General features: G+C 33.3%; 2 protein-coding genes across 2 annotated transcripts; one reads left to right on the plus strand and one right to left on the minus strand.

The window, feature by feature from the left end:
* Positions 1 to 733: 733 nt before the first annotated feature.
* Positions 734 to 8,422, plus strand: LOC110704199 (aminotransferase ALD1-like). Its single transcript, XM_021881995.1, has 9 exons — positions 734 to 784; positions 899 to 975; positions 4,489 to 4,605; positions 5,411 to 5,473; positions 6,241 to 6,345; positions 6,464 to 6,514; positions 7,224 to 7,544; positions 7,693 to 7,899; positions 7,998 to 8,422. The coding sequence occupies exons 1-9, from the start codon at positions 760 to 762 to the stop codon at positions 8,334 to 8,336; spliced, it is 1,305 nt and encodes a 434-aa protein (XP_021737687.1). The 5' UTR covers positions 734 to 759; the 3' UTR covers positions 8,337 to 8,422.
* A 1,895-nt stretch (positions 8,423 to 10,317) lies between these two features.
* LOC110704200 (ubiquitin-40S ribosomal protein S27a) lies at positions 10,318 to 11,151 on the minus strand. Its single transcript, XM_021881996.1, has one exon. It carries the CDS (start codon positions 10,976 to 10,978, stop codon positions 10,508 to 10,510), a length of 471 nt encoding a protein of 156 aa, XP_021737688.1. The 5' UTR covers positions 10,979 to 11,151; the 3' UTR covers positions 10,318 to 10,507.
* Between the last annotated feature and the right edge of the window lie 1,553 nt (positions 11,152 to 12,704).

Below are 12,704 nucleotides of genomic sequence, written 5' to 3' on the forward strand. Positions count from 1 at the left end.
TGGAACTTGTACATACTTAACCATAAACACACACTTCAAATAAAACATAGTTATGACTAATTATGTATGTAGGTAGAATCTTGTTAGGTTCATCTCAACTGTAAATTTTAAAACAAATATAGTTATTCATTTCCTTTCATGAGATTTAAATGCAAATGAAAGTTAGTACTTTAAGGATGATTAATATTTACCGATACAATTTTTTTTATAAATTTTTTATTGGTGTGCATGTACCAATACAGTATAATACGGAGTAGTGTAAAAAAATATTTCAGATAAAATAGGTTAAATTAAAATAAAACATGTAGACCCTAATGTAAAAATTTTATTAGATTGATACAAAAGGCTCAAGTTAGCACGACACATTAATCTCCTCTAATAAATATATCACCGAGCAATTAAGATAGTCAAGATTTGAACTTAACTTGGCATAGAAGAGTTAAAAACTTCAAAATAATATGATCTAATCTGCGTGAGTGAGACGTTGAATCTAACTTTTACTTGTATGGGCACAATAATTTACTAATTAATTTAGCATGACTTAAATTTGAGATAGCGAGCTTCATTGCTCAATCCAATTAGATATGGATCAGAGTTGACCAATGATCCTTATAGACACCTCTAAAAACTTTATTAAACAATTTAAATGATTTTTTATATTTGTGACACGTTTAGTCTTTTTTTTTTTTTTTTTTTTTGAGAGAGAGGGAAACAAGTTTAATCTAACGCAGCTTTGTTTTTAGATCAAACAAGTATGGCATGTGTGGCTATCAAAGACGTCATGGTATTGTATTTTCACCAATTTTATAAATACGTAACCTTTTTCCTGTAAATTTATTATAAATCTGATACTTTGATTTTGTATTTGGGCATGTGCTTAATTCATTGACATGGAAAGCAATCACAAACATGTGGACAAAAGTTCCACGTAATACCAATATGGAGAATTTACGAGACAATTACTTGTTTCCTCAGGTCTATATAATGTTTGATTTATCTATTTTAATCTGATTTGATATGATTTTTTAAATTGACTAAATTTTGATATTATTAATTGTATATTAAGGCCTAAATGATACTCGGTAAAAAATAATTTAAGTTATGTAAAAAGAATTTTAGTTCGGTAAAACTAAGCTCAGTTCAATAATAATAATTTCAGTTTAAGTCAGCAATTTAAAGAAGAAATATAGCAGAAAATAATTATTTCAGTTTAGAAAAAATAATTTAAGTTCGGTTAAAATAATTTAAGTTAAGCAAAATATGGTGAAGTGAACATGGCCTAACTCTTAAGAAACTAAATCTTAAGAAAAATAAATTATCAAATGAGACATTATTACTTGTCAGTGAATTTTTCAATATTTTATCATGGAAGATCTTTAATAATAGGAAAAATTGTCATGATTAATCTCAACTTTGTCGCTCCATTTATTTTTTATGAATCCCAACTTCCGTTTATTTTTTATCAATCCCAACTTTATACCCAATCCGCTTCCATTGCACCCAATCAGTCATCCAACTTGATATAGCAAGTTATTAGACACATGTCAACAAGTGATTGGTTCAAAAAAAATTAAAAATAAATAAATTTTTGAAAAATTAAAAAATAAAAATAAAACCAAACTCAAAAGGCTAGCAAGCAACAACCTATTCCACCTCCGACCAACACCTCCCTTCCCCCTCCATTTTCGCTCTTGTCCCCACTGATTTCAGCCGTTCAGTCCACCACAACCTCTCCTCCCACGATTCTGGCACTTCTACCCTTCCCTTCCCCCGATTCTGGCAACCAAAGCTTCCCCTCCCCCCTCAATTCCAACCACCCCAGCCAAATTCGTCTACTCTCGCTCCCTTCCTTTCCCCAATTCCGGCCACTCCCTCCCTTCCCTTCCTCGATTCCAGCCACTCACTCCTAGCCACCACTCTTTCTCTCTCCTCGAATACTGCCACCACTCTTACTCTTTTCCCGAATTCTGCCATCAGTTCTTTCTCTCTCCTCGAATTCGGCCACCCACTCCCATCCTACCCCCGTTCCGGCTGCCTTCATGGTGGCTGCCATCTTAAGTGGCAGCCTTTTTTTTGGTTAATTTTTTTTAAAAAAAAAATTGACCAATCATGTGTTGACACGTGTGAAAAAAATATTCAACTCACAAATATTAACCTACTTAGGCCTCGTTCTTTAGAGCTGCTCTGCTCTACTCTACTCTGCTGAAATCTGCTCTGCTCTACTATGCTTAAAAATAATACTTAGGTTATTTTAGATTTTAACACCTGTTAAAAACCCGAAAATGGTTTTTAACACCACCAAAAAAATTGAAATTAACACCACACAAATTTCCAAAAATTGGGTATTACCACCAGTTAGCGGTTTCCGTCAAAAAATTCTGTTAAGTGTAGTCCACAGTTACACGTGTCACTATTTTATTTGTTTACAAAAAACTTAAAAAAAATAAAATAAAAAAACCTAAAACTACCCCCGCGCCACCACCTCCGTCCCCCAACCCACCCCCTGCCGGCATCAGGCATCCCAGAGAACCGCCCGACATCGGGGACCCCACCCCCTTTCCCCCACCTATGCACCCTACCCCTTAAAGTTGGGAGTGATAGATAATAAACGAAAATTGGGATTAATTTTGGCGGACGAGGCAAAGTTCAGATTAATGGGAGCAATTTTTCCTAGTTTTTTTAGGATCCCCATTTTAATGCTTTCTTATAAACAAATTCATTTATGATGTGGGATATTGTAAAATAAAATTATAAAATATTACAAGTCCATTACCTTCTACTATCTAATAATTTTAATACTTCTAGATTTCTTTTAAAATATTTGTAGGGGATCTACAATATTTTATAATATTAATAATTTTCCTAACAATAATAATAATAATAATAATAATAATAATAATAATAATAATAATAATAATAATAATAATAATAATAATAATAATAATAATAATAATCCTAGTGAGGTCGCTGCCCCTAAACTCATGAAGAAATTGGCAGATATGTATTTTCACAAAGATTACCGCTTCTGCAGAATCTGCTTATTCTTTAACTCCTCGACAATCAACATTATGGAAATCACAGCAGTGTGATCACACCTCAGCTTGGCTTCGGGCGGTTCCTATTTCGGGGTTGGGTCAGACGATGAACGCTAAGACTTATCGCTGTGTGTTGTCTTATCGGTTGGGTGTTCCATTGTTCTCTGTCTCGACGTCGTGCTCTACTTGTTCGAGGGTTTTTGCTGGAGATATTTTCGGTGATCACGCGGTGTCTTATGCTGGTATTGTGGGTATTAAACATCGGCATAATGTTGTTCGGGATACCCTTGTTGATGTTTGCTATCGTTTTGGGATTTCAGCGAGAAAGGAGGTTGACATTGGGTTGGCTGGAGGGAACGACGAGGCCCTCAGACCTGCGGATGTGTTACTTTATTCATGGGATCGTGGTCGCGATGTCTGTGTTGATTTGACAGGGTCTTCTCCTTTGACACAATCAGGGCTATCTGACTTTATTCCTGGGCGGGTTGTGGCTGATGCTGCTCATCAAAAGCGAGATAAGTATGAAGCTCGATGTCAGGCGATTGGATATGGTTTCATTCCCTTCTCCTTTTCTTCGCTTGGGGAATTAGAGAAGGAGGATGTTGCGTTACTGAAGCGGATTCAGAGGTTCTCGACGACGTAAGACATTGGGGCTCGTGTTGCAGCTCATATCTTCACTATGGTAGGATTTTCTATAGCTAGAGGAGTGGGGGCCCAGATTGTATCTCGGCTTCCCACTAATTTATTGTAGGTTGTATGACTTTTGTTTTTGAGATATAATAATAATAATAATAATAATAATAATAATAATAATAATAAATATAATAATAATAATAATAATAATAGTAATCATAAAAATAATAATAAAATATAAATATTGATTAAAAATAAAAGTAGATTATTGAAATAATTAGTACTATTGAATATTAATTATTATTTAAAAATAGAGCAGAGCAGATTTCTTTTGAGCAGAGCAGAGCGGATTTGATTTGAGCAGAGCAGAGAGAGCAAAGCAGAGCAGAACAACTCTAAAGAATGGATCCTTAGTAGGTTGCAAGTCACTTGGGAGTGTTTTTGGCGAATATGCTATAAAGTTGGGATTAATAAATAAAAAATGGAAGCTGCGATTAATATTGACGGACAAAGCAAATAAAGTTGAGATTAATCATAACAAATTTTTCTTAGAAATAGATTTTTAAAAAATGGTACAAGAATTATAACCTACAGATCATCTTAGCTTTTGCATATAGGAATAACACTACTCCGTATTAGTTATTCTTCTCAATATACAAGAAATATAATATAGAGTTATGCTATAATCTGATAGAGTATAAAATATATTCCTGAGCCTCAACCATAAGCTTAAACTTTTGGTTGAGATGGTCCTTCAATATAATCTATGGTATATGTGATATAATGTATCTCAAATAAATTGATTAGTGGTAATAATCAGATAAACATGCGAGAGGAGGAGCATGTAAAGAAGCATCCCCATGCAAAATTGATTAGACTTGGAGTAGGCGATACAACTCAACCTATTCCACACACTACTTCTTCTGTCATGTCTCAGGTAATTAATAATTAACCTAACCTTCTACTTTAATTATAATTTATAATCAGATTAATTTATAATCGTGCAATAGGTTTTACTGCTATATTTCTTGCAAAATTGGTACTCTACTTTAAATACTCTATTTATTTTAATTTTAAGTAGCGTAGATCTTAAATACTCCCTCTATTTTAAATAGTCTTTTTAATTTTATCTAACTGTGTCACGGTTGACTGGGCAAGTACGCCAATGCAAAAGTTTCACTTATTATATCTTTAATTATAAAAAGTTGCTATTCGAAAACTTATACATTGAAATAAGTATCTATATAACCATTTTTTTTCTTATGTATAAATTACGACTTTTTTTTTTTTTTTGAGAAAAAGCATATAAATTACGACTATTGGTCAAAGTGCATTATGTGAATAGTGGAAAAATCAACCTAGGACACTAAAAAAAAAAAAAAAAAAAAAAAAAAAAAAAAAAAAAAAAAAACGTATGTAGGGAGTATAAATGAGGTTATTGACTTAAAAATTATTTAATTAATTATAATAAACCTCACTAGATTCACTTTGGGGTATGGCAGAAATTTTTTCTTGCCATTCTAAGACTCTATTCTTTTGAGCTATAATTGAATTTTTCGAGTAACTCACACAACTGTATTTTACTTGAACTTATTTTAATTTGAGTACGTATTTTTTTTTTTGAAATAAGTGATGTAAACAGAATAGATCATAGCCAAGTTAAATTCTCCAATTTTAGCCATTTGTTTATCATACATGCATGTTTCTCATTGTGCAAATATGTTTATCTTCATCATGTTCAGTATGCACAAGCTTTAGCTACTATTGAAGGTTACAATGGCTATGGAGCAGAACAAGGCAATAAGGTGACTTTTTTTCCTTCCCTTCCCTATTCTAACTCACAACGCCCAACTTAAATAGCCAATTTTCCAAAATAAGGTGACTTTTATCCTACTTAACAAGTGTATTATTATTATTCCTTTAATTTTGACTTATCTATTCATAACAATTTTGAACTTTCTCTCCTTTATACTTTGTACATGAATATATGAACTTATTAGGTTGAAACTTAGCTTTTTACTTATATGAAATTATAAATAACCAATACAGAATTTAGGGTTCATATTGAGTCCCTTGAATCTAGGTCGGGTTGATGAAATTGGATTAGGTCGAGTCTATTTCCAATTTGAATCACACTAATCTATTGTATCTACATGTTTAAATTTGTATTTGATTTATTTCGGGTCAATTTCGAATTAAGTCTGTCGGATTAGTTTTTGACATCTTTAACTTTAACCAAATATAACATTATTAAATACTAATAATAAGAAAAATAAATTTGTCATATAAAATAACATTGAATCAGTCTAATTGAACAAATTTTCAACTTTTACGTACCAACACATAAATCAATATGCTGTGATCAAGTTGTATCTTGACAAAAGTAACTGTGAATACCAAGTGGCAAGTACTACTAAAATAATTAAAGTATGTAAACATCAAAAATACTTCATAACATCTTCATTTAATCTTTTTCTATTTTTCTTTTTTTTTTTTTTTTTTTTTTGTGAAAAACATCTTCATTTAATCTTCTTTCGAACAAATTATAACAAATTCATATTGGTCGTGACAGGAATTAAGGAAGGCGATTGTTGAAACAATTTATACAAATACAGGTATTACGAGTGATGAAATATTCATATCAGATGGAGCACAGTGTGACATTTCTCGCCTACAGGTAAATTCGAAGTATATAGCTTCATAATTAATTATTTTTAAAATTTTGAGGGAATTTGTTACATAATATACTAATGAAACGTTTTGTAACACAATTTTTTTTCCTTTGAAATATACAGATGTTAATGGGATCCAATATAAGTATAGCAGTCCAAGATCCTACATTTCCGGTAATAATTTAAGACATATCTCTATTACTCGTTTCGTTTTTAAATACTTGCTCCACTTTTTTTTTGGACTTTTTTAAAATTTTTGCATCATTTCCTTATTTGAAAAGCTTTTATAATATTTAATTCATTTCTCTCACCTAATGCACCCAATATAAATCATATTTTATTAATTTCATATTTTCTCTCCTTCAATTCTCCCAACAATTTTTGCTTTTTTATAATTTTTTTTATTCTTCCTTCCACCCCACTAGTCCACTACCTCTATATTTTATTATTTTCTCCAATTTCTCCTTAAACTCCGCCAAGAAATAGAGCAAGTATTTAAAAATGAAGGAAGTATACACTTGAATTTTCAATAAAGGCTTAATTTTATAACTCATGTCACTTTCACTTTAGCATGCGTAAGACACAAATGAAAATTTGTAATTAAGGGCTTGTTTAGCATCATTTTTGGTTTTTAGTTTCCTGTTTTTAGTTTCCTAACAAGAAAAAGATGTTTCCACTTTTCTATTGTCAGTTTTCAAAATTATCATGATTTTACGAAGTTTAAATAAATTTTGATTCATTATGAGACATATATCATTTACTTTTAAAAAAACAAAAATCAAAAAGAGAGAAGCACAACAGTGTCAAACGAACCATGAGTTATTCAAGAATCAAAATATGATGACATGACAAATTGACATTTCTCAAACCTTTTGTTGAGCAGGCTTATGTTGATTCAAGTGTTATCATAGGCCAAGCCAGCAAATTTCAAGAACACACAGGAAAGTACAATAACATTGTGTACATGAGCAGTGGCCCTGAAAACAATTTCTTTCCTGATTTGAGTAGTACTCCTAGAACAGATATCATTTTCTTTTGCTCTCCTAATAATCCAACAGGCTATGCTGCTTCTCGTCGAGAATTAGAGCAGCTTGTTGAATTTGCAAAGATTAATGGCTCAATTATAATCTTTAATTCTGTATATGCAACTTATATCTCGGATGATAGCCCTCGATCAATCTTTGAAATCTCCAGCGCCAAGGAGGTGTGTTCGCTTCCATTTACTCACGTTGTGAATATAATTTCATTAGCGATGAAAAACAAGGCTTCAGTCCAAGTTTTTGTAATTTAAGACAGTTGGTGCCGTGTAATCTGGTAGATAAGCCTTGGCTAATAAGAACTTGTATGTGCAGGTTGCTATTGAAGTGTCTTCTTTCTCAAAGCTCGCCGGGTTTACAGGAGTAAGATTGGGATGGACAGTAGTTCCAAAAGATTTATGCTACTCAAGTGGCTTTCCAGTTATTAACGATTACGATCCAATTGCATGCACCTGTTTTAGTGGCGCCTCTAACGTTGCTCAAGCCGGTGGCTTAGCGTGCCTTTCTCCACAGGGCTACAAGGTCTCTTCCCAGCATTTGGAAAATTTCTAACTTAAAAACTACGTATTTCTCATAGAAGTCCCTTTAAATTGCTTTTTTATTCTGGTTTGATTTTGCAGGCCTTGCAATCTACAATCGATTATTACCTGAAGAATGCTGAAATGTTGGTTGATACGTTTACATCTTTCGGATTAAAAGTGTATGGAGGACAAAATGTACCATATTTATGGGTTCATTTTCCGGGCTCTAAATCTTGGGATATATTCAATGAGATTCTTGAGAATACTCATATATTAACAGTCCCAGGCAGGGGATTCGGTTACAAAGGTGAAGAGTTCATTCGAGTTAGCGCCTTTGCTCCCAGAGAAGCTATTTACGAAGCATCCATGAGGCTAACAAACTATTTTAGTGAAACAACTCCTTGGCTCCCAAAGAAGCTATTAATGAAGCTTCCATGAGGCTTAAAGGCAGCTGCCAGCGCCAACTTAACGATCATCTTCTCCTCTATCGTTGATTACACAAACATATGCCAGTATGTTACTCATTCTAAACATCTCAGTGAATTTTTCAAATTTGCATTGCATTTAATGATGCAATTAAAACTTCGAATAAGCGCTTTCAGTGTAATAGTATCATAAACAGTATTTTGCCTCAGTTCACGTATCATATATCTAAAATTATGTCTTTAAAATTAAAATCAGGTGAGCCGAGAGCAACTGTAAAATATTTCAATGTAATACTAAAGACTGGTTTGATTTAGAAAAGCTTGTTCCATGAACAGCAGCAGCTACTCGATATAGACGATATTATTAAGCACAAACCAGTTTTTCCAAGAATTTACCAAATACTACCTCCGTTACATATTATTTGCAACGATTAGACATTTTTCCTCTCTACTTTATGTCAAATCGTTGCAAATAAAATGTAACGGAGGTAGTATCACAATTTTGCAAGACATCATGCATCATTACCACATTACTATTATCTCGCGTAAATAGAGGACAGTACATCAGTACATGGTATGAAAGACAACCCTACACCGTAGAACTTAGGTACTCTGTAGAGTACATACATTTTCTGTGAAAAATGGTCTATGCATCTTAAACTGATCGGCTTAAAAGGGACTAGAAATAAAATTCGTGTTTGGCTGGCCTCTTTCTCTATTAACTACAGCCTATATAAAAAAGGTTTGGTATACAATACACGTGGTAGTCGAATTGATACTGGGCCTATTTTAAACAAAATTAAAGCTTGTCAGCAACTAGATACCATCCTAGTTATAAAAATGCTTTCAAAAGACAATTTTTAATAGACCATTATTAATCGATTTAGATTATGATACTAGCCTATTTGTTCGATATGAATGAACTAAACTCAACCCCCCTACTTCTACATATAAACTTGATACCTCAATTTTGCTATACCATTGTGATTTTAACCACTGTAAAATCATATTTGAAATACAAACGCCTACTACTCTTTAGCTCATTGATAAATCAACCTGATTGTAGGATTCATACAAACAATTGAATCAAACAAACCATCCAAAAAGCCTAAGATCATAATCTAAACAAAGCATAATGCATAATTTTCCTGGAATCCATATAAACTTCTTAAGAGTTCTATAACTAAAATCGCTTATAGCTTAATTTAAGTGTACTACCACATGCATATATGACTTCAAATAAGAATCAACTTTCCCATCCTAATCCTTTCTTTCTTTCTTCCAGTTTAAAACCCTCCATTCATATATGTACTACTCTCTCCGTCCCTTAATACAATACCTCTTTTGAGAATTTATTCCTCACATAATAAAGATAAAGAGGCATTTGTATTAAGGGACGGGGAGTACTAATAAACACCTCTACAATCACAATGCAACAAAACATGTCAAACAAACATTTCAAAATCACTAAGATTTAAAACAACCACTGCCTTGTAAACATTCTTTTCAACAGACGAAAGAATCCCTACAACAATCTGACCAATAATCGAAAACAATCCAATAACTCTCGCCCATTTGAGCTAATGCAGTAGCTATAATCAAACAGAAGGGGAAGCTCAATTCAAACACAAGGTAGTCTTGTCTAATAATCTCTCAACAATTCCTTTCCACACTCCACTTAAACATCCCAATCAACTTATCGGATATAGTTCGAAACGAAGCTATTAAATTGCTCAATTTGACCCCTAAACATAAACAAGTGAAGTAACACCAAAGCTTTCTCACGAAAACCTTTCAAACATCAAAATCAACAATCTCAAATCACACAGAATAATTAAAGTATTCGACAAACATATATACCCATATAAAAACAATACAAAATCCCTAAAATTGTTCAATTAATTGCATATAAACACACTTAACAACCCCAGATTATAACTTTAGCAAAACAAAACATACCCAATTGAAAAAAAAAACAACAATCAAACACAGAATTATAAATAAAAACAGCATTAAACTGATTCAAAATTGTAGATCCAAACTCAAAAGAGTAATTATAATAATAAATCCTCAACAAAACATAAGTTTGATAACAAAAGCTAAATACCCAAAAACTACTTTAACATAATAATTCGATTAAACCCCAAATCTCTGAATATCTGGAAACCTTGATTAATCAATCAATCAATCACCTCCAGCTTTCTGGTAAACATAGGTAAGACCACACTTACCACAATAATGGCGATCAAAATGGTTGGCCATGAAAGTTCCAGCACCACACTCAGCATTAGGGCACTCCTTCCTCAACCTCTGAACTTTAGCTGAATCATCAACCTTGTAAAACTGAAGAACAGCAAGCTTAACCTTCTTCTTCTTGTGCTTAATCTTCTTGGGCTTAGTGTAGGTCTTCTTCTTCCTCTTCTTGGCACCACCACGAAGACGAAGAACAAGGTGAAGGGTGGACTCCTTCTGGATGTTGTAGTCGGCTAAAGTGCGGCCATCTTCGAGCTGTTTTCCGGCGAAGATGAGACGTTGTTGGTCTGGTGGGATGCCTTCTTTGTCCTGGATCTTGGCTTTGACATTGTCGATGGTGTCGGAGGATTCGACCTCTAGGGTTATGGTTTTACCCGTTAGGGTTTTCACGAAGATCTGCATTTTTCTGGGGTTGAGGATGATTTCTCTCTCCTCTGCTGTTTTTGAGGCTGCTGCTGAAATGGGGGAGGGGAAATTAGGGTTTTTGGGGATTGCTTGGGTTTTTGTTGAGTGGGTTGTTGTGTTAGTGTTACTACTTCAATAGCCCATTGGACTTTTTCGATTGATTGGATAATGGATTGTGGAATGGAGTTGTTGGTTTTCAATTGTTTTGCACTTTTTCATTTTGCCGTAGAGGTGTTTGATAATAATTAAACTGGCTTATATACTCCTTTGTTGCCTTTGTTTTTTTTTTTAGAATTTGTTATGCATATGCGGGTGTCCTGTACACCCATATAACATAAACTTAGTTTTTGCTCTTCAGTTGACAATTAAAAGAAAAATAATATCAAAATAAGTACAAAATACTCATGGTGCACGATACACCCGGGTGTATATAACAATCTACCCCGTTTTTTTAGCTCAATTAATAAGGGTTGGTTTGGCTTTTTTTTTTTTTTTTGAAAGAAGTTTGGCATTTGTTTTTGTTAAAAAAAAAAAATAAAAAATAAAAAAAAACACAAATAACAACTTTTTGAGTCTGCACAAATTCTAAAATAGACCTGGTCTACATTAAGTTTATTGTAGACCAACTACTGTCACGTGAGCTTTCTACGGGCAATTAATTTTCGTTGTTTCCCTTGCTTCATTACTCTCATCTTAGCTCTACCAATTTTACTCTGCCCCATTTTCTTTCTCTACCATCTGCATTTTTTTTTTTATTTTTCACTTCAAAGATCGAATTACTCTCTATATGCACACTTTCAAGCTCTGTGATCTTCTTCTTCAATGGTGAAACGCAAGGTGGTGGAACGCCTCTGAGAGCGCGAGGAGGTGGAACACAAAACCGTGGTAAAATCTCTTACTTCACCTTGATTTTTCAACTTTGTAAGCTTTTTAAGGCTTTTTTTTTTTTTTTTGCTTGAATTTTTGTTCATTAAAAACGATTTAGGGTTTCAATTTGTTCAATCCATGTATAATTATAATTATAATTAAATTGAATTTCGTTATTTTATTTTTTTTTAATTAGTTGTTTGATTTAGGTAATTAGGGTTTTGATTAAATTTATCAGAAGGTGTTTGTGGTGGCTGAGTTGGGCGAGTGAGGCGAGGGTGTGGTTGGCGCGAGTTAAAAGTCTAGGTTTAAGTGAAGTTTGTTAGGGAGTATAAGATGTATAATGTTGTTGTTGGTGCGACTTCGATTTTTGAAGGAATGTATTATCGTAGTAGTTGTCTGCTTCCTGCTTCTGGCAATGTCAAGATTAATTCTAATAAAGCTTTAATGGAAGGTGTGGGTGTGGGGCTTGAGGCTGTTGGTAGGAACAGCGAAGGGGAGTTGTTGGCTGTTAAACTTGATGGAGAATGATTAAAAACCTTACAAAATTATCTAATTTCCACAACCTCTCCTCCTACTAATACCAAATTCCTCCAGTGTACCAAATTATATAAGAGTTTTATGTTGCTGAAATGCACAACTCGGGTAGCATTGACGCTAAAATATTATACAGCTCATTTCACATATCAGAGTAAAATCTTACTTTTACACCCTGTTCCACATATGTGATGGTTGCGAGAATGCGAGGTTCGAAATGCTAGCTTGAAATCTGAGTTATGTGAAAATCAAGCTCATATGTGATGCTTGAATGTTTGTAATGCTATCAAGGAGACGAAATGGCCGTCAGGCCGTTGAT

The sequence above is a fragment of the Chenopodium quinoa genome, unplaced genomic scaffold (genome assembly GCF_001683475.1).
Source record: "Chenopodium quinoa cultivar QQ74 unplaced genomic scaffold, ASM168347v1, whole genome shotgun sequence".
Lineage (NCBI taxonomy): Eukaryota > Viridiplantae > Streptophyta > Magnoliopsida > Caryophyllales > Amaranthaceae > Chenopodium > Chenopodium quinoa.